This window comes from Sphaerodactylus townsendi, linkage group LG04 (assembly GCF_021028975.2).
Source record: "Sphaerodactylus townsendi isolate TG3544 linkage group LG04, MPM_Stown_v2.3, whole genome shotgun sequence".
NCBI lineage: Eukaryota > Metazoa > Chordata > Lepidosauria > Squamata > Sphaerodactylidae > Sphaerodactylus > Sphaerodactylus townsendi.
In genome coordinates, this window is record NC_059428.1 from 67,859,803 (window position 1) to 67,886,888 (window position 27,086).

Here is a 27,086-nt window from a genome sequence, read left to right on the forward strand (position 1 = left end):
TTTATTCATTCATTCATTCATTCATTAATTCATTAATTCATTCATTCATTCATTCATTCATTCATTAATTCATTAATTCATTCATTCATTCATTCATTCATTCATTCATTCATTCATTCATTCCACTTTTATACCGCCCTCCCCCAAAGGGCTCAGGGCGGTTTACAACATAATTACAGGCAAGTGGATAAACAGGATAAAATGCTAAAAATTAATACCAGTTAAAATGCAGCGCTCCAAATCCATAAATATTTAAAACAGATGGCGTTCAACCATTAACTCCTCTAACTCTGAGAGGGGAACAGCGGATCTCAGTTGTTAATGGGCACCTATCAGCAACCGGCCTCCCCAAAAGCCCGGCGGAATAACTCGGTCTTACAGGCCCTGCGGAATTCATTTAGGGCCCGCAGGGCCCGGACAGCTGGAGGAAGAGCATTCCACCAGGCAGGGGCCAGGGCCGTAAAAGCCCTGGCCCTAGTGGAGGCCAGCCGCATCATAGAGGGGGCGGGGATCTCCAGTAGATTGGCCTCTGCCGAGCGCAGAGACCGACGTGGGACATATGGGTGGGCAGGCTCCATCAACTTATGTTGGTGGGCAGGCTCCATCAACTTCAGTATCTAGTCCACAATGTATGACACAAGTGTTTTGTACTACATGGTTGATGTAAATTACACCAAATAGAAGTTGGGATGTGTCAGCCACACTATGTTATTTTGTTACGTTAAATAGTTCTGTAGTTGGAACTGCAATTTGGGCTGCAGTGGTTGGATGTACAACAGTTCATAGATGAGTGAGGACAAAGTTTCAAAACTTCTACTTTTGAGTAAAACTAACTAGTAGTAGCTTTTATCATTTGTCCTCATTCTCTCTGTCAAAAGGGCTTTTTAATGTCTCATCTAATTACAGAAATAACTACTTGAAATAATATGAATTCCTGTGTTCCCTTTGTCCTTAATTTAAATGGACAAATATTGCTCACAGAAGTTTGCTTTTCCTTCAACCTTCTTTAAGCTGTACAGTCATTTAAGAGGTATAAACTGAGAGAGTGCAACGATTTTAATGGATCCTCATGGATTGTGTTAGGAATATAGCATCCTGCTAGAACAGACTAAAGTTTCACTAAGACTTGCATCTTGTTTCACATAGTAGCCAATCTGATGTGTGCAAAAGGCTCTTAAGGAGCACTTGAAGCCATCAGCCCTGTACCATTGTTGTCTCTTTTCCCCTAACAATTCCTCCTTGTTTCCCACTGGCTGTGGATATTCTGAGGTTACCTCTTCATAGTGTCTTCATCAGCTTCAATTAAACAGCTTCTAGAGCTAGGTTTTAGGTGCAGAAGATCTTACCCCTCGAGTGTATACTTCAGCTGCCATATCAATGAAAATGTGTTTAACTGGCTTCACCTGTTTGGCCAGACATTAGCATTTTCTTTGAATCACCTTCCACTGAAAGGGGGTGAAGCAGATAGCTGTGAACTTCAAAAGTGAAGTTTTATCTTAATTAAAACTTACTAAGCAACAGATCATCACTTCCCAACACACCACTGACTGTGGTCCAAAGTCCACAGCTGCAAACATTACATTGAAATGTCATTAAGACCTTTGCTTGGCATTTTAACCCCCAAATCTGGACAAGAATAGAAAGTATACTTTGTGAAGGAGAGGTCTATTTTATGCAGCAAGATCAGTGACACTCTGGAGAGAGTACAGAAACTCAAGTCAGTTACGTGTTCTGTAAGCGTTACGTAAGTAACAGACCCAAAAGCAGGTACAATAAACTAGCTATATCCTACATCTTCTCCAGCATCTCAAAGTAATGAAAAAAATAACGTATGACAGGTAGATCTGCACCATAATAAGGGTGGCACACCCCATAGAGCTTTTTTCATCTCTCTTCATTCAGTGTATTTAAATATGGTACAAGTTGGATTCCCATCTATAGAAAGAGGTAACAAGTGATGTCACTTTTTCAAGGGAAATCTGGGCTTGTATTCAAGATACACTTTTGGGAAAAAAATTAGGGATCTCTGCCCAGTCTTGAGCTTGATGAAATCATTGTGTTCATACGCAAAAATTCAGTATAGTGACCTTAACACTGCCCTGAACTATTCCCCCCCCCACTTCTAACTTCTTTCTGTCAACCTCATCTAGAGATGTAAACTTTTACGAATTTTGAATTGGTTTTTTTTGTGAAGGAAAAAAGTTTTGTAGGAGGATTAAAATCTATGCAGCAGTTATTTTCCTATTAAACCTAAATTACTTTTACTGATTTAACAACATAAAATGCATCATGTGTAAATTACTATATAGAATTGTACTATTTGATATACTTATGGTATTTATAAGTATGTATCCTTATTTTATATGCTGCACCTTTATACTATCATTGTGCATGCACCTTTAACCCTTGCTGTCCAAAACGTACAAAAGAATAGAAATTGAAGATAGAACACTAATTCTGGAGTAAATAAAATGTATTATTTAGATAGAAATTCTTAGGGCACTTTTGCACATGCAGAATAATGCACTTTCAGCCATTTTCAATGCACTTTGCAGCTGGATTTTACTGTGCGAAATAGCAAAATCCACTTACAAATAATTGTGAAAGTAGATTGAAAGTGCATTATTCTGCATGTGTGAAAGTGGTTTTAGAGTGACAATAGGTAGGACTTCCAGCAACCTAAACTTTATAACATTGAAAATGCTGAACTCTTTAATGATGGATTGTCAGTGAAATAATGATAAAAGAGTTTGGATTTATAGAACAGTTTGGATTTATACCCCGTTTTTCTGAACTATAAGGAGTCTCAAAGGGGCATACAAACTCATTCTGTTCCTCTCCCCACAACAGACACCTTGTGAGGGGAGATAGATTAGATTGCTGTCTTTAATGTTAGAAGATATTTTCAATCCTACTGCACAGGAAAATTCTGTGTATGAGTCGATCATTGATATCGACCTTGACCTTTTGGTACAATATGACCAAGCTAGCATCTTGAGAGCAATAACACAAAGAATACAAGATAACGAAATAGTAACTGTATTCCCTCATGAATCAAAAGCTTTCTCTCCCCATATCTAGATATACAGGTTAACCATAATACTACTTTATTTTATTTGTCTGCGCTTGACTCTCCTTCTCATAGACACACCTTCATGTTGGCTAGACTGAACTCTTTCCCATCGTCTGTCCTCTCTGGAAGATTCTTCCATGTTACCTACTTTAAACCTCCGTGTTGTTTACTTTAAACAACTGTGCTCTTGAGGAAGAGAAACAACTAGCTCGACTTCCTACCTACTTTTTGATTGTCTGCTTTATAATGTCCTGCGAAAGAAATTAATCACTTCAGCAATACAAGCCAAACTATCTTTAAGTAAAAATAAGCAACTATCTTTTCTTCTGTTGGACTGAGGTCCCTTCCGCACATGCAGAAATTTAGAAACAGAGCCAGTAAATACTGAGTCTTTGGCCCCTTCCGCACATGCAGAATAAAGTACTTTCAATTCACTCTGAAGCTGGATTTTACTGTGTGGAATAGCAAAATCCACTTTCAAACAATTGTGAAAGTGGAATTTGCTATTCCGCACAGTAAAATCCAGCTTCAGAATGCATTGAAAGTGCTTTATTCTGTATGTGTGAAAGGGCCCAAAGACTCAGTTCTTGCTGTCTTTGTTGCTAAATTTCTCTCACTGACACTAAAAATGAAAAGCTGTTAAAAACTTTAAAGTGGCTGAACAGTTCATTTACTGAACTTTTTATTTTTAATCTTGTAATTTTATTGTATATCAATCTTAACTCATTTTCTGCATGCCAATAAAGGTATTTGGTTTGATTTGACATACAACATTTTACAGAAGTTATTTATGCTTAAAGTTTTCTTCAGTGCTCTCCAGAATTTCTCATTTTTTTAATGGCAGAGTTGGAAGTCTTTCATATTTTTCATGCTGTGTATTTTGAGAATGTATATTTTGCCATAAGAAACATGGTACCGGTTCTGATGGAGAAAATATATAACAGGAAAGTTTTTATGCAGTGCTCTCCCAAATTTGCCAGCTTTCCCCTAAGATTAAAAAAGTGAGAGAGAGAGACACAGGATTTTCTCTCATTTTTCCACCCTGTGCCTTCAGGTCTCTCACTTTAACCTACTTCCACATCTTGATCCATCCACAGCGTTACAAAATCTTTCATCTCGCTGTACAAAACTATGAGTACAAGGTGCTGCCCTTTGATCTCTCCTCCACTTCAAGGGTCTTCAATGAGTCTATGGCAGTGTTAAAAGAATGAGATCTCTCAAGTACTGATTGGACTTTCAGTCTACATTGGATTCTGAATGGAAGAGGCTGCTCATTACATCTCATGTGCTCCAACTTCTTGTCTTGTTGAGCTACTGTCACCATCTACAGTCAGAGGCTCTCTTCTCCTACCATAATCTTAAATTAGCTTCACAAATGACTTCTAATTCTGGGATGTGGTATCCCATATGACAGGCACACCACAATCCAGCTGTGGTGACCACAAGGAACACAAGCTCCACAGCAGCACAGTAGAGTTAATACAAAATAACGGCATTATAATGAGAGATACTGTCCATTCAAAAGAGCTTATGCCATTGTGCTCCTTGGGAAGTTGAATATGTACTGCTGCATTGTTCCTTCTATAATCTTAGGTACATATTAATTAAATCCTGCCTCCAAAAAATTACAGATAGATCAGAGGAATGGTATGTGTCTTCTTGCAGACTAAATACAAAATCTTGGATAGAGTTTCTGGATTATGTGCAGCTGCCTGTCTACAGTACTGTAGACAGGCAGTAATTACAAGGTACAGTATTGATTCAGGGATACATATTTGCTTTTATATATACACATACACACATGCACACATGCACACATACACATATACATATACATACACACACACACACACACACACACACACACACACACACACACACACACACACACAATCAGAATTGATTGATACTTCCCGTATTCATTCTCTTTGACTGAGAATATGAGCTTCATTAGCTCATAAAGCCCACATTTCAACATGAAGTTAACATTACAACTGCCAATTTTGTTTCTGGCTCAGTTGATAAATCAAAGTCACAGAAAAGTTCTCCATGTTCTCTCCATGTACTGTAGATTACCTGCTACTTCTTCTGGGGAGGTATGTGGTGATGGCAGTGGGCAAAATGAAAGAAGAAGCATTTTCATACCTTTACTTTTCTCTTCTCCCATCTCCCTGTCAAGTATTCTAGAAACTGCAGTTTCCACAATGTCTTCGGTACCATGGATGTTTAGGTGTCCAAGGCAGCTGGGGGAGGGGAGAGGGATAATTTTCCTTTTATCTCAACCTATTGTTTAGTATCACCACCATCACCTCATAACAAGGATTAGATATATTGGCATAGGGGAAGGGGAATTCTCAGATAGGAAACACAGCATTCCCAGTAATTACAGTAGGTGCATCATGGTGTTATGAGCATTTGGAATAGCCTACAATAACCCAAACTGTTTGCTAATTTTCCATAAATAGATTGTTTGAGTGTGATTCTGAGATAAACCAGGGGAGTTCGCATAGTCAAGACAATGAATACTCAGATGACATGAAAGGATGAGAGTCCTTCAAAGAGGAATCTGTTGAATAAGAACCTGCAGTGTTTGAAAGTGAAGTGAAAGCTTCCCTGCAAGCGATTGAGAGAAACAAATCACCTGGAGTAGGTGGGATATCAGTTGAGGTATTCCAAGTCACAGAGTCCATCAAAATCTTGCAAGAATATGGAAAACAAAACAATGATGCACAAACTTGAGATGCTTGTCTCCATTTCAGTTCCAAAAAAAGATGTCAAAAACTTAGACTATTCTAATGGGCACATTATGAGAAGACAAAAGTCAGCGGAAAAGACAAAATGCTAAGAAAAGTTGAAGGTAACAGCCAAAGAGGAAAATCCAACGTAAGCTTGACTCAATAGAGAAAGCCATTGCTCTCAGTTTGCAAGGCCTGAGCAAGGCTGTTAACACTAGGGCGTTTTGGAAGGCATTAGAAGAAGAAGAGAAGAGTTTGGATTTATATCCCCCCTTTCTCTCCTGTAGGAGACTCAAAGGGGCTTACAATCTCCTTGCCCTTCCCCCCTCACAACAAACACCCTGTGAGGTAGGTGGGGCTGAGAGAGCTCCGAGAAGCTGTGACTAGCCCAAGGTCACCCAGCTGGCATGTGTGGGAGTGCACAGGCTAATCTGAATTCCCCAGATAAGCCTCCACAGCTCAGGTGGCAGAGCGGGGAATCAAACCCGGTTCCTCCAGATTAGATACACGAGTTCTTAACCTCCTACGCCACTGCTGCTCCTTGATAAGAGTCACAAGAAGTCATAAGCAGCTTGGCAGCACTTAACACACACATGCTACCTTTTAAGTTTGATTATTTCCAGTGTTTTAAATAACTACTCTTTACATGATGGAATAGTTGGCACTTCCTGGTGGTTGCCTTACAGTATTTTAGTTGAGGTTAATAAATTTGTCACAAGCAGTCTGACTGACATGGTCTCTGGTATTAAGTTCAATAGCACTTGTCTAGGGCGGAGTTTAACTGAAGGTGGCAACTATTTGTGAAATGTTATCAAATATTTTAGACCACCACTATGTATGGTACATAGTATCTGCTGCTGTATTCATTATCCTGCTAAAAGTGGGGACACACGATACTTGCAGGGGAGATTCCTTCCTCCTAACTTTAATCCCCCACATCACTTCCAGTGCCCATTGCGACTGCCACTTTCAGTTTAAATTAAACCTGCAGATCTTGCCGGTTTATTATGCTGCTGCAGCTGCTCCTTTGAGCCTGGTGTGGCTCAGAGCCTCTGCCACCAGGCCTTCCCCTAGTCTCCCTGATATTGATGCTGGAGTGCCCTGTGTGGCTCCTGGCCTTCAATGCCAACCCTGTGGTGCTTCTTGAATCCCCTCTATCCTTATAGCTGTCATTAGTGACACTAGCGCCACTTCCAACATCAATTCCGGTGAGGTCAGCATGGCTCCTGTTAGCTGCTGGGCCTGCTGAGGCTCCTGAACCCCTCCATCTTCATAGCTACCTCTGGCAAGCCGGCATAGTTCCCAGCCCTCCCACTGATGTGGCTTCAGGCTTCTACCATCAGGCCTGCTGTGGCTCTTGAAACCCCTTCTCCCTTGTAGATGATGCCAGCAAACCCAGTGCAACTCCCAGCCTTGTCTGCTTGTCACTTCTGAAACTGCAACAAAGACTTGTCTGTTGTCTGCACATGCTCAGACAACACTTGGGGTGGGGTGGGGGGATTAAAAGCCCTCAATGTAATTTTTCATAAATTCACAAACTTGGAGATTCTCCCTTGTTTGGAGGGAAAAACTCCTTTCTCTTAGTATGGGCCTGATCCCCAGATGGGCCCACACAAGAGAACTAGATGTGTAGGTGTTATTTCTGATTTAATTTAATGTGTCATTTTACTATTTACTTTTTGTTTCAGTTTTGTGTCAAATTTATACTTGGTTTCAGATTTCAACAAAAATAGGAACAATGCTATGCCAAGGCTACATAAATTGGTGAATGTGCAGATTTAATACAAAAAATGCACAAAGTAATTCATATGAAAGTAAACAAAGGCCTTTACTTTCAAAGCATGGAATGACTTATCCCAACGGAGGATGCCACATTCTAGAGTCCAAATATTGAATGTTATATATGGCAAAAAATGGACTTTTAGGACAGATGATGTGACTCCAGGATTTATGGGCAAGATCAATGGAACTGCTGATGAAGGGGGAAGAGACAACCATGAAGCTTGTTTCATTTTTGGACTGTTCCTGATTGCGCACTTAAGATGCTTTAATCTCATGGTGATATTTTGGCTTTGCATGTAGTCTTGTGTCCTTTCATGTGCCTTAGTTTGTGCACTTTTTGTATTAAATCCGCACATTCAGCAATGTATGTAGCCTTGGTGTAGAATTGTTTTCATTTTTGTTGTTTTCTTATTGTATACTTTACCTTGTTTGTTTGTTTGCCTTCTGGTTTCAGATTTCTTCACTCCCAATTACATTGCTAAGTTGATGTCCCAACTTGTTGATTGACTTTCACAGTGTAATCTGCCTTGAGTCTCTGAGAAAGACAACTATAATCAACCTAAATTAATAAATAGGTCTGATTTCGATCACTTTGCCTTCAAAGATGACTGAACAGTATGTCTTTTAAGGTAGAAGATGGGCTTCGCAAAGCATGTGCTACTTCAGGGAGATCAGTGTTCCCGTGTCCCTCTTTTTCCTTTTAACTAGAAAACCCTCTCTGTGTTAATATATTACTGGCATTTACTCCAAGTTTTCTTGGTTTTATTGCAGCTCTTTCACAGGACAGTGTCCTACTGGAAAGAATTCAAATATTCATTGTGTTGGGCATAATCCTCTACCATCAAATATTTAATTTTTAATCAAGATGAATACCTATCTTTAGCTGTAGTTAACAGATTTTAAATTATTGGTAGAACTCCTGGTGTACACGTGCATGTAATAAAATGTTTTCTTGTGTTATTTTTGAATGCCATGTCTGAAGATACTATAGAAGAAGTGGGTTTCAGCAGGCAGGGGCTGGTCACATTTGCTGCTGGTAAAAACAGTCATGGTAGTTTGTCTGGCTTGAGAGTCTGCATGATGTAGTGGTCAAGAATGGTAGACTCTGATCTAGAGAACTGGGTTTAATTCCCCACTGGTCCACATGAGGGGCAAAGTCAAATCTGGAGAACCAGGTTTCATTTACCTCTTCTCCACATGAAGTCTGCTGGGTGTCCTTGGGTAGTCACAGTCCTCTCAGAACTCTCTTTGCCCCACCCACCTCATATGCCTGTTGTGGCAGGATGGGAAGGCAATTGTAAGGTGCTTTGAGACTCCTTATTGTAGAGAAAAGCAGTGTATAAAAACCTACACTTTGTCATTGTTTTAGGAATGATGTGTTGGAATCCTATAGTTCTGCTCCACTGGTACATTTCTCCAGTGCAATTTACAAAGTATTTGGCTAGCTAAGTATCTTTTTTTAAAAGTCATTAATTTTTTTTCAGAACATAAGCCATTGGGTTAATTTCTACTGATGGTCTGCTGATGGAAGCTGATCATTCCTTGTCTTTTTCGAGCAGCCCCTGTGATGTGTGTAGAAGTTGTGCCAGGTATTAGGGGATTTCACAACTAAAATTTTAAATGGGTCAGGGGCCATAGAAGAATAAGATGAGTTTCTGTCAACAAAATGTCAGTGGGGTCTAATCTGTTACGCTTTCAAACCAATTAATATTTTCAGTTTCTAGTGATCTGTGAAAAGTGAAAGTATACCATGTGATTTTCTTTCATAATGATGCATAGCCCATCAGGCTTCAGTGTTTTGTTAATGAATTGTAGGCACTGATTAAAAACCAAACTTGCTTCTGTTTAGTTGGACAGCTGATTTTTTAAAGTTGTTAATGCCAATTCCTCAGATATCATTGAGAAGAGGCATTTAGAAGCATTCTACATTATATAACCTTTCATGTATAGGATTAATTATATGTTGTTGGAATTTGGGTGTGTGGTACATGGTGCACCTGTATGGTATTCAGAGGATTATTACAGCAGCCTATTCCTGTCATGGTGGTATAGTGTGATGCTAATGAAAAACTTTAGTAAGAACAATTTCTATGTATGGCTAGTGACAAATATGCAAAAACTGAACAGCTGTATTTCACCTTTCTCTCAATGACTGCCATTTCAGATGTGGTGACACAAGCTATCTATACTGTGGCTCACAACAATGTACAATCTTTCAAAAGGAAATAAAAGTAGGCCTGTTAGAAACCATTTTACTGACAGAACCAAGCATCATAGGGAGAAATGGGACTCCTCTCCATTCAGATGTTTCACCAGAAGATGGATCATACTTTTAGAAATGCAGTGGAATACTGTAGACAGCTTAAGTACTCAGAGAACATAGTAAACAAAAAGTTATTTCCATGTACATGCCCATTTTCAACTGTGTGGATTGGAGAGTAGTAGATTTGTATGACATCAGTGTCATACAAAGTAACAAAAACATAAGCTAAAATAAGAACACCATACTAAACTCTTGCATTGTCCTTTGTAGGAGGAGAGACTTCAGCATGCAAACCTTCATCTGTTCGGCTTGCACCGTCATTTTCATTCCATGCTGCTGGCCTTCAGATGGCTGGACAGATGTCCCATTCACATCAGCAGTACAGCGATTGTCGGCAGCAGAACATAAATGACCAACAAGTTTCTGCCTTATCCTATGCTGACCCGATTCAACAGCCTCTTACCAACCAGGTAAGGGACATTTAGGAAATCAGTTTTTACACTGAGAGTTGTGCTTAATACTCTTATCTTTGAATGCATTTTCCTTAGTCCAGAGCTCCAGACCTATGTTTTCATTGCAAAGATGAGTCTGGAACTCTGCCTGAAAGAGCAAGAGTTGTGGGAGAAGGATTAAGTAAGCTTCCTTCTGCATGCACCTTCTCCTGAAGGTAGAGGACATCTGGCTGGGTGATTTCCCACCCTTCTCTAGGGAGGCAGGAAAAAGTTTTTCATAACTTCCTGTCCATGCATTAGGCTCCATTTTGCACCTGTATTTTTCCTGCCTCGGAAGGGAGTTCACATACTCTTTAGGACTCCTTAGTGTTGTGTGTTACGTCTCTATTTTTGTGGTTTCTGTGTTTTGTCATCTACTGTCCTCTCTTCTCTATGTTAGCATTGAGGCCCGTAGTAAGGATGGCAGGAGATAGATGAGATTTCCCGCCAAACCAGAGTTTTCCCGCCAAAACTAGCTGCTCCAAAATGGCGGTTCAAGTTTTTTCTCCTCTGAGGGAGACCTTTTTCCTAAAACAGCCAGAGCGAGCTCTTCAACAGGGAAATCTTGTGGTTAACAATGCCTCTTCCCACAGCAGTATGGAGACCAAGCTCTCAAACAGGGAATGCTTGCGATTAGCAATGCCTCTTCCCTCAGTAGTATGGAGACCGAGATATTAAGAACATAAGAACAAGCCAGCTGGATCAGACCAGAGTCCATCTAGTCCAGCTCTCTGCTGCTCGCAGTGGCCCACCAGGTGCCTTTGGGAGCTCACAGGCAGGATGTGAAAGCAATGGCCTTCTGCGGCTGTTGCTCCCGATCACCTGGTCTGTTAAGGCATTTGCAATCTCAGATCAAAGAGGATCAAGATTGGTAGCCATAAATCGACTTCTCCTCCATAAATCTGTCCAAGCCCCCTTTAAAGCTATCCAGGTTAGTGGCCATCACCACCTCCTGTGGCAGCATATTCCAAACACCAATCACACGTTGCGTGAAGAAGTGTTTCCTTTTATTAGTCCTAATTCTTCCCCTCAGCATTTTCAATGAATGCCCCCTGGTTCTAGTATTGTGAGAAAGAGATAAAAATTTCTCTCTGTCAACATTTTCTACCCCATGCATAATTTTATAGACTTCAATCATATCCCCCCTCAGCCGCCTCCTCTCCAAACTAAATAGTCTTAAACACTGCAGCCTCTCCTCATAGGGAAGGTGCTCCAGTCCCTCAATCATCCTTGTTGCCCTTATTAAACAGGGAAAGCTTGCGGTTAGCAATGCCTCTTCCCTCAGCAGTATGGAGACAGAGCTCTTCAACAGGGAATGCTTGCGGTTAGCAATGCCTCTTCCCACAGCAGTATGGAGACCAAACTCTCAAACAGGGAATGCTTGCGGTTAGCAATTCCTTTTCCTTGGGTGCTGTGTGGTTTCCGGGCTGTATGGCCGTGTTCTAGCAGCATTCTCTCCTGACGTTTCAGATCCTCTGAAGATGCCAGCCACAGACGCAGGCGAAACGTCAGGAGAGAATGCTGCTAGAACACGGCCATACAGCCCGGAAACCACACAGCACCCAAGTGATTCCGGCCGTGAAAGCCTTCGACAATACAATTCCTTTTCCCTCAGCAATAAGGAAAATGAGCTCTTAAACAGGGAAAGCTTGCGGTTAGCAATGCTTCTTCCTTCAGCAGTATGGAGACTGAGACCTTAAACAGAGAAAGCTTGGGATTAGCAATGCCTCTTCCCTCAGCAGTATGAAGACAGACAGAAAGGTTACAGTAGCAACACCTTGCCTGCAAGCCGGATGGAAACAGATGTTCCCCCCAGTGATACTAGGCAGGTTTGTGATGGGGCCCGGAAACAGCTCACCGGAATGAGTTCTTAAGCAGGGAGGGCTTGTCGTTAGCAATGTCCCTCCCCTCAGCTGTATGGAGAAGGACGAAAGGGATGCGGTTAGCAACGCCTTGCCTCCGAGCTAGAGGGTACTGTATGCCTCCCCAGTGATACTAGGCAGGTTTGTGATGGGGCCCGGAAACAGCTCACCGGAATGAGTTCTTAAGCAGGGAGGGCTTGTCGTTAGCAATGTCCCTCCCCTCAGCTGTATGGAGAAGGACGAAAGGGATGCGGTTAGCAACGCCTTGCCTCCGAGCTAGAGGGTACTGTATGCCTCCCCAGTGACACAGGCAAGATCGTGATGGGGCCCAGGAGGGCCGGGCAGGAAATACTTGGAGCTGGAGGCACAGCCTCTTTTACTCACGAGTAACCCTGCTGATTGGCAATCATTCTCCCCTGTTTTTTGCTAGATTGTTAAAACACACTGTTAGAGAAGAGGTTGAATACCAGCACCTGAACAGGGCGGCCAGACCTACTGCCCAACACCGCTCCAGGTCTCAGCCCAATTCTCCCTCCCCACTGCCTAGGGGGCACCACAGAGCTATCTTCCAGGATAGGCTCCAGGGGAGGAGGAGGAGTTTTTTGGGGAGGGAAGAATGGCAGAAATCTATAGAACACTTTTCTGACTCAGAGGAAGTCCCAGCTGCAACATCAGATCAGGAGGATCTCTTCCTACTCATTGCTAAGACAATTTCTGCCCTAGGTTACAGGCCCCTGATGATGCTTAGGACACTTTTGGGTCATTAACATTAACCAATAAGCCAATCAAGGGATGGCCCAGACATTTCCCCTCCTAGAATTTCCTATGAGGCTGATTGAGAGGGAATGGGCCAACCAGCTGCTATTACAGGGGTGTTCTCCACTGCTAAAGGTGTTATGTCATTCCAGATCACATAGACCAGGGGTAGGGAACCTGCGGCTCTCCAGATGTTCAGGAACTACAATTCCCATCAGCCCCTACCAGCATGGCCAATTGGCCATGCTGACAGAGGCTGATGGGAATTGTAGTTCCTGAACATCTGGAGAGCCGCAGGTTCCCTACCCCTGACATAGACCAAATACTACAGGTCCCCCTGATGGTTGCCCCAGTGGCAATGATTCAATCTGGCGCCTTATCTCAAAGGATGGCAATAGTAATCCGAAAGATCCGTTGCTAGGGCTGTCCTCGTTGGTTCTGGGGGGTCCTAGAGCTTCTTCCCCCCAAGAAACAGGGCATCACAGAGGGCTTGGAACGCAATGGATGGGCACCGCCTTCTTGGCTGACTCAACCCTTGTCCTATCTGCATGCTCTATGGCATCAACCCGTCCTCCAAGGCTGCGGTAGCTGACTAACCTTTCTAGGCCACATGCCTTTTGCACTTTCTCCGATTCGCGGCAGGGAACCAGCATTTCTGGTTCAGTACTCTCCCATTTGGACTGCTCTCGACTCCCAGGGTATTCTCCAGAGGGCTCTTTGTCTCCATCATATTCCTTCAACAACAAGGAATCCATGGTCACCCTTACCTGGACTACAGCTTGATCAGGTCCGAGTCAGGGTTACAGGGTTACTGGATGTGAATCGCGTTCTACAGGTCCCCCAGCATTACGGACTTTTGCTGAACAAAGAATAAAGCAGCTAAGTGATGTCTCAGACCACGGAACACCTGGGAGCTATCATAACTTTTCCCAGGTACTCTCTTTTTCTTCCAACAGAGAAAACCTTAAAGATTTGGAGAGCAGTCTCCATTCTTCTCACATCCAGGGTACACATCACTTCTATACCTTGCCAAGCCGATGGGTCTGTTCGTTACCACCATAGATACAAGGTCGACTGCATGCTAGACCTCTACAGCAATTCCTACGTCCTTCCCAAGTGGACATCATGGAAAAGAGGAACTGCCCTCTCTTCCAGAGTCACTTCAACTCAGCTTACATTGGTGGATGTCTCGACTACATCTGAGTCAGGGGAAAGTCTACTTTCATTCACAGAGGACTCTAATCTTCATAGTTGCAAGTCTGCCACGTTGGGGGGGGGGGGGCGCACCCTGGAAACCAATTCGCCCAAAGCAGATGGTCACCCGAACAACCCCAACTTCCCATCAACGCCCTGGAATTCAGGGCCATCAGGCTGGATCTCAGACACTTCCAATTAACTATGCGTCTCCAACACGTCCTGATCCGCACAGACAACATCTCTATGAAGATGAACATAAACAACAAAAGGGGATCCAGATTACTTCAACTCCTTCGAGAGGTAATCAGAATTATAAGCTAAATGGAGGTTCACTTGTTGTCCATTCAAGTAGAGCATATTCAGGGAAAGTTCAACATCATCTATCTGTGCCTCACTGCATTAGCGGCAGCCATTTTGTAGGCATGCTGAGTTTTGGCGCCAAAACCGCCTTGTAGGGGACTTGCCAGATGGCGGAGTGCCTCTGTGGGGGGAAGGGATTGAGCAGCCCTTCTGGGCCGTGCTCGCCCATTCTGGCTGGGAGGAATGTGAAGCATGATTTTCCTCTTACATGGAATGTAAAAACAACCCCTCCTCCCTTCCGGGCCTCGCCCGTACCCAGCCTGCTGCAGTTAGTGCAACAAAGCACTAAAGTAACTTCCCTCGCAAGCTCTAACCATTGCTGTGAAAGTCTCCTCTTTCCCAAGGCACGAAAGGAGCACAAAACAATATTGAGGCTGGCTGGTTCAAGGCCCTACCCGTTTTCAACCTGTTGTAATTAGTGCCAAAAAATGTGCTAGTGTAGTTTCCCTTGCAGCTCTAATAAGGACAATAGAACCAGTTCTGGCAACAGAAAGATCCTGCAGAGTTTATTCTCATTTCTTCATGGTTCTCAAGAAGAACAGAGAATGGAGGGCCATCCTGAACATGCAGTTCATGAAATGGCCTCAACTTCTGCTCTACGCATTCCTTCCAACGCCGGTCATCCCATAGCTTCTGCAGAAAGTTGTAGCAGAAAGGGCCAAGACAATTATGATAGCACTGTAGCGGCCAAGAGGTCCATGGTTCTCCGTGATATGGAAACTCATAGTGGAGTCTCCTTACAGACTCCTGGTGACATCGGACATACTCTCCCAAAGGCCCCTGTGGCACCCGAAGAGAGAGGGCTCAGTTTGAACGTGTAGCTCTTGAATAGAACCAGAATCTCCATCACTAACCTCAGTTCTAGAATTTCTGCAAGACGTCTTTGATAGAAGTCTTCATAGCACTATTCTCAGATGCCAAGTGGACATTCTCACTATCGTTTGGCCACCATTTCAGGGAATGCCGGCATCTCAATACCCAGACAGATCCCATTCCCGAAAGGAGTAGAACAATCTCAACCACCCCAGATCCACAGGTTTCCTTCCTGGAGACTGCACTCTGTCCTATCAGCTTTAACACTCTCTCCACTCAAGCTGGTTCATCCATGCATCGTAGAGGGCTGTGTATGGAAGTGGTTCTGGTAGTGGTCAGATCAGCTAGATGAGTTTTTGAACTGTGGGATCTCTCTGTAAACTCGAATCTTTTCATGTCACAAGGACAGAGTAATCCTACCTTCTGTCTACCCCAGGAGATTGTGTTACCTAATTTTTGCCTTCAACCCATTCATCCTTGGTAGAGGTTGTGGCGCAACCTGGACCTGCGTCGTGACACATAACACAACAGTAGAGGAGATCGGCAATCAGCCAGTTGGTCCTCTACTTCACCATTCATTAGACTTTATAACTTACAGCCTGGGTGGATGTCGAGAAGGCATTTGGACGAAGGGTTCCAGACACATCCTGACCCACCCAACCTTTTTCAGACTCTGCTGTGGGAGGTCCCAGCAAGATGTCCTCCGCCTCCAGGAGAATGGTGCATTGGATACTCACCATGATGGGGCCTTCTCCTGGTAGGCTAGGACAACATCTTGGCCCTCCCTCGTCATCGTTAGCATCCAGTTTGAGGTTAGTATAGTTGATTTGTTCTTGTTGTGAGATATTCTATGTTGCTTCCTGTCTTTGTTGCTTCTATGTTTGGTGTGGTTATTATTAATCTTAGGGACTGCTTGTCATTGACATTGTCATGGTTAAGGAAATGGTTGCAATTTACACTCCAGAGGAGGTGCAGGAAAGAATGTGAGCTTGTAGCTTACTTCTGATTGTCAGAGTACAGTTACATAATATGAAGCAATACATCTACCCGAAAACTCATCTCTTCCCTTCTCCCCCCCCCCCCCCAAATATAGGGAAGATCATTCTAATAATATGAGAGATGCTTAGAATATACAAGAAGACTAGACGTATTATTTTATACATCGGACTCTTCTGTTTTCCCCCATCCTTTAATCCATTATGATTATTGTTGTAGGAGCAGGAATAATATTTTTGTATTACAGCTAATAATAGCGTCTTATTACTTTTCCAATTAGTCCAGTGAAGGTGGTCTCCAAGATTGAATCACGCCCATGGCTTTACTGCGCCACCTTCTTTGTGGTTCAGCTCTCAGACTAGAAAGTGTCCATTATATCAACAATCTTGACTAGAAGTATTGTTAAGACAGCTTTATAAGTACAATTAAAGATACTTTCTTCAGTGTCGAGGTTCTGTCAAGCAATGTACAATATTTTGAAAATATAAAAAATATGGAACAGCTTATTTGAAATTGACTCCAGCCAGTCTGTCTGTTTCCAAAATTATGTATTTATATCATCTGCTTTGTTTTCCCATCTTTCTGAAGAAGCTGTAGAGCACAAATCTAGTCTCATATTGATAACATCAATGTGATCTGCAATTGGAAAATTTCAGGATAATATTCAAGTGTTAGTTGATTCTAAGGTGGCTTGGTGAGCAAGACTCTGCCAGTTTATTTCTTGAGTTCTTTGGTCAGTGAGTATACTTTTAGTCAGGAAAAGTTTTCAGAAAATATATTTTATGGGTGTTATGCGCCATCTGCTGGCCAAATAAATACACATGCCCCATACAGAAATGCAAGTTCACTGCTGGTTTAACTGTCCATATTCTCCACGGGAAAGAGGCAGAAAACAAAACAAAAAACTTTTTCGTAGGAACTTGCTCATTTCTACCAGTTTACTATGATATCAGTTTTTTAAAAGCCCAGAGAACCACTCTCAATAGTTGGGTAGCAAATTCCCCCTAAAACCTCTGTCACTATATTTTTTGACTGAGCTCACCTTTAGCTCCTCTTGGAAGCTGATTGGGGGGCGGGGGGCGGGGCAGGATGTTACAATTAAAAAAAACAAGAAAACAAAGCTCTGTGTTTTTAATATCTATGTAAGGTTTATTAATGAAATCGTACACAGTGCACAGAGTAGGTTGTTATCAATGTATTATTCTGAATAAGCTACTGTCTCTGGCCTGGTCCAGTGTCTGAATAAAGTGGTCAAGTGTCTGTGGAAGGACAGAGTGAAGCTGAATCCAGATGAAATGGATGTGAAAGGGTTACTGCTTTTAAAAGGATTGTTCCTCCTGCCATTAAAGGTGTTCAGCTTTCATTGGAAGACTGTTAAGAGTTTAGGATTCTTGTTGGCTCCAGGTCTCCAGTTGGCTCCCAGTTTACATATTATTGGCTGCAGTAATTTTGCTAATGTAACACCTTGAAGTTACGTTACTGTAGCATGTTGCATATAGGGCTGGCATTAAAGACAATCCAAAAGCTGAAATAGGTGCAAACTACAGAAGCGCATCTGTTATTTGTGACTGCCAGTGAGACCATGTTGTGCCTTTTGTGCAGTCCCTTCACTGGCTGGCAGTGATGTATCTGCCTAGGGACAAGGGGTACCCTGGGCGCCATTCTTCTGGTCACGTGGGGGGCGCAAAGTCAGCCCCCACGTGACCAGGAAGTCCTGCTGTCTCGTCGTTTTCGCGTGCCTCAACCAGGGAGGCAACCCTGCTGCCTCCAAATGCCCTCAACCCCGCCCTCAACCCTACCCTGGACTCCCCCCTCCCTTCCTGCTGGCCTCCCAGCCAGCACCCTGCAGTCTCTTCTGACCTCCCCTCCAGGGAGGCCAGAAGAGACTGCACTCCCGCCTCGGAGACTTTCTTTTATAAGCACTGAGGCTGAAGGTGGGGCTTGGGGAGCAGGAAGTCCCACCCCTTCCTCCCCAAGCCCCACTCGCTGGCCTCAGTGCTTATAAAAGAAGGTCTCTGAGGCTGGGACTTCCATCTCTTCTGGCCTGCCTGGAGGGGAGGTCAGAAGAGACTGCAGGTTGCTGGCTGGGAACCTAACCGGCAGGGGGAGTCTGAGGGGGGGGGAGGTGGGCACCCTTGACCTTGCCCATGTCCATGGTGACATGGGTGGGGTTGAAGGCAGTGGGGGTGGAGCCTGGGGGCATCAAGGGGTGGAGCTAGGGGGTGGGGGGCAGAGCCTGGGGGGGCATCCTGGAGACAATTTGTCTCCGGGCGCCATTTACCCCTGGTACGCTTCTGCTGGCTGGTTGTTAGTGCCTGGAGCTTTTCCTGACATGGGTCACACATAATTGAAGAACTCTCTCTCTCTGTATGTTCCTTTTGCAGCAGCCCTGGTTTTCCTACCAAGATCTATTCTCAGTTCCTCTGATGTCTAAAGCATGTTCTGCCATGGTTCAGACTTGAGCTTTTTCAGTTGCTGTCCCATACCTCTGGCACAGCCCTACAGAATAGTCAGGGGTGCTCCTCTGCTCATGGCTTTCCAGCAAAGATATATAAAAAACCCAGCTGTACTAGAGAACCTTGGGGGCATCTTGAGCCTGGGTAAAGGGATTGTTGATTGGACCTGTTGTTTTTAGATTTGGTTTTTAATGTGTTGTTTTAATGTTTATTTTTGTTGTGGGGATTTACTGCTTTGAAACCAGATCTTTTTGTCTCCCTTTGGATTTTCATCTTTGGTTCTCCTTCCCATAATCCTTTGCGCAAATACTGTGAGTTGCAAGAATGTTACTGATATTGCCCTTTGGTTAAGATATTTCAGATGTCCCAGAGCTAATTTGTACTATCCTTAAAGACCCAGGAGAGATTCTCCAGGTCCTGACATTCTTTGAGATAGGGCAATGGGTTTAGACAGAATGTTCATGGGCCATATACACTCTCTACCCATTGCTCAAAAGGGTATATAAACTAATGGATCTCTTTACTCTGGGCATCATGCCAAATTCACAAGTGTGCTGTGTATTCAGGCTGTGTGTTCAGGTAAACCAAAATGGAAAATAAACCTGAAAAAAAGGTGGCAATTAAACTGAGTCAGATAAGCAAATCCCCCCAAAATGCTATATTTTTCAGGCTTGCTTCAGCCCACCACCATTAAAGCCCCCCTCCCCCGCCTCCATTTTCCCCTCACTTAACTTATTCATCTTAAACTGCAGTATTGGGTTTTCTTGGTTGTTAACTGCATATGTCTCTTTTTAAAGTGTTGTATGGCATAATAGATGGTTTTAGATTGTTCAGGTCTGTCTGTCTGTCTGTCTGTCTGTCTGTCTGTCTGTCTGTCTGTCTGTCTGTCTCTTTGCTAATCTGTATATCCAGCCACTCACTCCATCCAGCCATGAATTCAGGAGAACCTCGAGCTCCAGGAAAACCCTCTTGGATACAGGATTCCCTCCACAGTTTTAATAAAACTGCCTTTCACTGTTTTTATATTGCATTGGGTCCTGGAATACCTGGAGAAAAGGCTGATATATAAATCTCCTAAGAAAGAAAGAAACCTTATTGTGTACTATAAATTTAAAATTTCCAAAAATTCTGAAGCTGTGGCCCAGGGGTGGGGAGTGGACTTAGTCCCCCCCCACCCCAGGAATAAATGGATATTTGGGGGAGAATTGCAGAATATTCAATATTTACTACTTTAACTCTCCTAAACCTCTACTCATGTAACTATATAAAATACATTATTTATTTATGGAATTTAGAAGTTTAAATATCTTCATTTTTGAGAAAAAATTGTTACAGATATATGTTACTTGAAAAGAGTTGCAAACTGTTATAATGCATTTTGCCATAGCACATATATCTTCATTTCTTCCATCTGAGAGGCAGGAAAAAACTAAATGCTGATAGTAGAAAAATGTGGACAGAAACACTGTCATACATTGACAATAGGTATTAGCACATATTTATATGCGCAGCCCTAAGGGCCACCAGGACAGCTGGCGATCAATGCAAAAGCGGAGCCACTGGTCTGTTTTTTAATGGAGATTCTGCACAGGGAAGTAACAACCCATGCCCCTCCACAAAACACAGAACACATAGCAAACATGCTAGAGTAAGTACATCAACCAATATGACAATGGTAGCTGTGTAGCTCACACCTGTGCAACCCTATCACCACTTGCCAATCTGGCCACTGCCTCTTGAAACCACTCCTATCTCACCACAGAAAATAAGCAGACAGGGTGGGAAGGCCCAACAGAGCACAACCCCAACACAGACGCATGGTTCAAGCATGGGGAAAGGGCTTCTTTACAGCGGACAGGGGAACTTAGTCCCTTCTTCAACAAGTGCTTAATGAATGCAGAAGAGCTGCCCATATACAAGTCACCCATGCTCCAAGCCACACATCACACATGGACCCACAGTTCCCACACCCCAGACCATCATCCGAACTGCTATGCTCAGAGGGTAGGTTCAACAGAGTCTTGCCAGCAGACACTGGGCACTCCACCCCATCCTTAACATCACCCCCAGCCACAGGAGGCCAGGCATACACAAGCATGGCTCAGTGGAAGGACATTGGGATAGCATGGCCAGTGCTCCTGGCTTGATCCCCTAATGGGGAGAGGCAAGAAAAAGCCTTGGAGCTCTGAGATTTTGTCCCCACAGCAACAGGACACCATCATACATAAAAGAGGCAACAGGACACCATCATACATAAAAAGTCATAGTATACATATTGAGTAAACCCTATCTTTCATTTCATTCATTCCAAATTGACAAAAATATTATTTTAGTGTTCCCCTCAAATCTCCCTCAGATCTTTTCATTTTATATTTTGAGCATGAAAGAAACATGTTACCTATTCTGAAAGAAAGCATGTTTCATACAAGGTTTTTTAAAATGATCCCAATTTTTTCAGGTTTTCTACAGGAAAAGAGCTCCTCAGACTTCTAGTTGTGAAAAAAATGCCTTAAAATCATTTTGTACATTTTGAAAGAGGAAATATTTCAAGGGAATGTTTTTGCATTGCTTCCCAAAATTTCTTAATTATTTCATTGGAAAAATTGCAAAAAAAGTTCTTGAGTGAAAAAAACAGATAACAATAGTTCCCCCCCCCCCCGAAAAGTCTGGTTCCCCCTCCTCCCTGACTTTCACATTGTTAGTTATAAGCTAGCCAATAGCACTATGAAATCTCTCTTTCTACAGTAGGAAGCCTGTGTACCCTCTTCTTTCCTTTCAGCCATCTCCCTCCCTCTTGATCTTGAGGCACAGCAACTCAGATCAGAGAAAGAGATAGCTGGTCATGGAGAAAGGCTAATAAATCACAACCATCACCTATTGTGGCCAGCTTGCTCCTTTCCTGAATGGCTGCCATGGTAGTTTCATTTTGTCTTCCCTGCCTTCTGATAGCCACCCACTGCTCTGGGATAAGAGTGCAGAGGCTGCAGAAAATCTTGGAAGATTGCTGGAGAAGATGGGCCTGGCCTTTATTTTGATTCTTAGCATGGGGCTTTCAGCTAAAGGCTTGCAGGTTACTAGTTTTCTGGTACTTTCAGCAACGGCTGTCTTAAGGTGGGAATGATCTGCCAAATACAAGCTTTAGGAGGCATTGGCCTTGCCCATCTTCTTGGAACCTGAGGCCTGCATCACAATGGGGAACAGTGCCCAGAGGAGCCTCAGGAAGCATGCCAAAGATCCACATGTGGCTCCAAAGCTACTGAAAAGTATGGCATTGGTATAGGTCTTCAATGAGTTTACATAGAAACAACTGAGATAGCACTTAACAGAATTTTGTAATTCTTGTCATCCTTATTAGCCAAGCAAATGTAAAACAAAATGGGTCTGATGCTGAGCTTTGATAGCTTGCTTGCTAAAGGAAAGAATGTTTGTTGCTTTTGAGCTCCGACATGCTGAATACAAGTACTCAATAAACTGGTTGAGAAGTATACTGAAAAATTATTTTAAGACAGATATATTTGTAAAATATTTTGAAGGAAGCAGAATATTTAGCCATAGATTATCCTCCATGTTATCTGAAGTGGTATAGTCCAGGAAAAATTGCCTGATACTGGTGGATGTATAAACTGGTCCATATTTTCAGGGGGGAAAATTACATGAGGCCTGTTTAAAATAGTGTCTGATATTGGCTTTTTTCGCAGAGGCGGATGCCCCAAACTTTCCGTGATCCAGCAACTGCTCCTTTGAGGAAACTGTCTGTGGATTTGATCAAAACATACAAACATATTAATGAGGTAAAGTCTTAATCCATTTGTTTATGAACACATAAATGATTTTTGCATTGTTTTTTATTTTTCCTGCAAGCTTTTATGATGCCTGGAATCTGACTTTGCCTGTTTAATTTGAATTATCTTTCTAGCAGATACATTCAGTTTCATTATGTGAATTCAGTAGTATTTTATGTCCGCTACTTTTCCATGGCAAAGTTTTTTTCCTTCTGTATGATCTTCAATTGGGTGAAAGAAAAATGATGTAAAACAAAAAAAATATTGGTGGGAGAATAAGTAAACATATCTGCCTACATTGTAGCTGTTTCACATTGGCTTTGAACTGTAATTATGTTTCTTAGGTTTACTATGCAAAAAAGAAGCGGCGACACCAACAGGGTCAAGGAGATGATTCTAGTCACAAAAAGGAGCGAAAGGTTTACAACGACGGATATGATGATGATAACTATGACTACATTGTGAAAAATGGGGAAAAGTGGATGGATCGTTATGAAATTGATTCTCTGATAGGGAAAGGGTCATTTGGACAGGTAATGGATTACAAGTTGAAAAACCATCATTACTTATATTCAACACAAAGAAACAACACATTTGGTTCAGAGAACACCTCTCAGTTTCTTTTCTTTAAGAAGTATTTTTGTGTATTTAGATTTTAACTTAGGCATGTGTGAAATATTTTTATTTGTATGCTTTTTTACTGTACAGGTTGTAAAAGCGTATGATCGTGTGGAACAGGAGTGGGTGGCTATTAAAATTATAAAGAACAAGAAGGCTTTCCTAAATCAAGCCCAGATTGAAGTGAGACTTCTTGAGCTTATGAACAAACATGACACAGAAATGAAATATTATATAGGTATTAATTTTTTTTCTTTTGATTCAGTGTTAAATATGAAGAATTTGCTGGCAGGAAATCACCTTTTTTATAAATGTGTTGCCTGTTTATCATAATGTTAATTAATTGTATTTTTCTCTTTCTAAAAACAGTAGTTGGGTTCAGTTCTTCAATAATAAACTACTTTAACAATATTAATATCATAGAATCATAGAGTTGAAAGAGACCACAAGGGCCATCAAGTCCAATCCCCTGCCATGCAGGAATACACAGTCAAAGCACCCTTGACAGGTGGCCATCCAATCTCCAAAGAAGGACACTCCACCACACTCCGAGGCAGCATATTCCACTGTCAAACAGTTCTTACCATCAGGAAGTTCTTCCTAATGTTTAGGTGGAATCTCTTTTCCTGTATTTTGAATCCATTACTCCTGGTCCTAGTCTCTAGAGCATCAGAAAACAAGCTTGCTCCATCTTTAACATGACATCCATTCAAATATTTAAACATGGCTATCATGTCACCTCTTTACACTTTGTATCTGAGCGAGGAAAACCTATTCATTTTCTGGACTTTTGTTTCCTTATGTATTTGACCAGGATTTTTTTCCTGCTATATTTGGAAAGACAGTCTGTAGATAGAAAATCTGTAAAATAGTTCTTATTGCTTTTAATAATTCAAGGCAGGTGTGCTTCAGAGAATTGTAGCAGTTAATTGGGGGGAAATTGTGGATGAATCCATAATTTTTTTATGCTAACTCTTACACGGATCTAACTCCATCAGTGGAGACTTTGACAGCTTTGTAATCTCTAGCTGTTCAGCAAATTGTCCATGTTCAGAAGCAGTAAACCTCTGGAACCCAGAACTAGGAAGCAACATTAGAGGAGGGCCTTGGTATCTGTGTCTGGTTTCTTGGTCCTCCTGGGCCACTGGCTGGTCACTGTGAAACAAGATCAGAGCCCCTTGGGGATGGGGCGGTATAAAAGTTTAAATAATAAATAAATAAATAAATTATAAATAAATAAATAAATAAATAAATAAGATGCTGAACTACATTCATCTGGTCTAGTAGGGATTTTCTTACATTGTCAAGTCCATGTGTGTGCTTGCTTATTCTAATAAAATTTCCTTGTGAGAGGTAGCTTGGTATGTTTGTGTTTCCATTAGAGGTATATTTCCTTGTTGGTGTTCTTGCATCATCACTTTTAACAGTCCAGTACTGAGGAGAGTTACTCCAGTTTAAGCCCATTGAAATGAATGGACTTAGACTGGAGTAACTTTCCTCAGGATTGCTCTTTAAATATGTTATCACTTCAGGCAGAGCAGGTAATGAAAGGTGGGCACCCACCTCTACATCAACCTTATTTTATTCTCTGTCTAGTTCAACCAGCTCATCTCTGCTTTAGAGGTAAAATATAATGACTATACAGTTTATCTTGATTTGCAGTCCCTCTTCAAAAACAGCTGGTATTTCAGCAGTATGAATGCCATGTTAGTGCAGGAGGTTTTTTTTTAACTGTTCATCCTCCTGTAGTCTGCGTGCTTCTCTTCTAGTATCACTTTTGAACAGGTTGTGCTTATATATGTTTTGGAGGCTAGTGATGCTTGGCTTTATGTAAATTCTTTTACTCTTTATCTACAATTAAAACTTTGCTTTATTTAAATTCAGAATTAGGTACACTGCCTTTGTGTGCTATCACTGAGGAAATTGAACTGTAGTGTGACAATATTTTTTATATTCTTGGCAGACCAAATATACTGGTAATATATCACCCAAAAAGCTAATTTAGCATATACTTTTGGCAGCAAAATGGAAGATTGCTAAAAAAAAAACTGGACAGTACAGCAATTGCCAAATGCTCAAGAAGGTGTAAAAAAGAGATATTTTCCAACAGCATAGACTCCTCCAATGAGAGAGATTATTTTCTGGCATGTCCGCCACATAATATGATTTGTGTATTTGGGCGCAGAGCAAATATGAGCTGGGTTTTTACTACTGTAAACAAAGATGAGGTAGTTTAAATGTTTTCTTTGTGTTTTTTTGTTCACTGTGGAATGTTTTAGTAAAATTTAGAAAAATAAATAAAATCTTCAAATTTGTGAAATTACTCCTGTAATTTTTCTGAGCCCTAGAATGAGATACCATTGCTTTGCCATGAGATAAAATATGTTGCCTGAAAGCAAATGCAGTGTCATTCAGTGTCATTGGACAGGCCCAAAGCAGTGTTGGGCTTTCTATTAATTGCCTTTAAGTGTCTGGAATATGGACATCACTGCCCTAGGGATTGCATCTATCCAGTTTTTAAAGTTGCTGTGTTAGTTTTGTTGATTTAACCTAATCAGTTTTCCACTTCACAGCAGAATATTTCAGTTGGAATTTGTTAGGTACAAACCATAGTCCTGTGAAATGCGGGTATGGGGGGAGGAATTCTACCTTGCTCCTTGCTTCCTGTGTCTTAATAGCCTTTCCTCTCCCCCTACACCACCTACTACTTTCTCTGTTGCTTTCTTCCAAGCTTCAGATGGGCAAGAGTTGCTTGTATCCAGGACTAGGCAGTCCCGTAGGGCTGACTGATCTTGCAAGCTTTTGGGGAAATTATTTTACCTTTCATATTTTTCTGTAAACGCAGAAGGGTCCCCCAAGTATGTAGAAAATATCCCCTATAAGTACATGACCCTGTATTGTAAATATTTTATCTAATTCTGAACATGAAAAAATATGGAGATATATGACCTTAAAATCAGTCATAATGTTGTCACATAGGGAGAATTGTTAGGGGAGAACCTGTTTAGTTATGTTCTATTCTTGGGAAGGTCTCATTAGCTGTTTTGTTTTTGAAATCTCCCTTCTGTGTTCATGTTCAATATATTTCATGTTCAATATATTTTGGGTGCCTTCATGATTAGTTTGTTGAAATATTTACATTCTGCCTTATTTCACAAAAATCAGAATTTCTCCACAAGGATTTCAATTGCTGAAAAGAAACTTCTTCCTCAAAATTTTGCATTTTACCTTGCACATCTTCCCTTGTTCAGTCTCTATCTCATATTTAAGTAAAAGTTTGTATATCCATCCCAATAAATGATCTTTCTGTTGTGTAATTTCTTTTTAAAATTCTGTCATTTCTCTTATGGTTCCTTTTGCTGACTGCGTTTCTCTTTTTAGTCTTCAAGCTAGTCAAAAATACATTGTATTTTATTTCCTTCATCTTTGATTATGTCTTCATAAATTATGATATCATTGCTCTTCATTACATTCTTGTCATAATATGCTTCTATGGGTTACATTACTGCGGATATTGGAGATCTAATTCTCCTTCATAATTTTCCTCGAATTCTCAACAATCCATCTCTTATTACATGGATATCCTTTTGACATGCATGTTTTTTCTTCTCTACCTTTCCAGGCTATAAACAACTATGTATTCCTTCTGTTTCTAGCTTTACTAGTCTCTGGTCTGGATTCTTGATCCAGTCTCAATCCAGACTAGCCCTGCTGTTTGACAGTGCAAATTAATGTTGGGTACCACCAGGCAGTACTCTCTTATTCTCATCTTGTAGTACTTTCAATCTGATCCTTGATTTTTTGTCATTCCAAATAAATTTCTTTATCTGGTTTTGCCATTCTTTCAGATTCTTCCCAACCATGAAATTTTTAATTTAGTCTGTCCTTGCAAATATTCTTGT

At 41.7% G+C, this 27,086-nt stretch overlaps 1 protein-coding gene across 4 annotated transcripts in view; it reads left to right on the forward strand.

Moving 5' to 3' along the window:
• The window catches only part of DYRK1A (dual specificity tyrosine phosphorylation regulated kinase 1A), a 157,151-nt gene that overhangs the window by 117,353 nt on the left and 12,712 nt on the right, over positions 1-27,086 (forward strand). For all 4 annotated transcript variants that reach the window (XM_048493019.1, XM_048493020.1, XM_048493021.1 and 1 more), the window contains 4 exons: positions 10,124-10,323; positions 22,483-22,575; positions 22,911-23,099; positions 23,275-23,422. In XM_048493019.1, the coding sequence (XP_048348976.1) occupies positions 10,124-10,323; positions 22,483-22,575; positions 22,911-23,099; positions 23,275-23,422 (630 nt within the window). The remainder of the gene's footprint in view (positions 1-10,123; positions 10,324-22,482; positions 22,576-22,910; positions 23,100-23,274; positions 23,423-27,086) is intronic.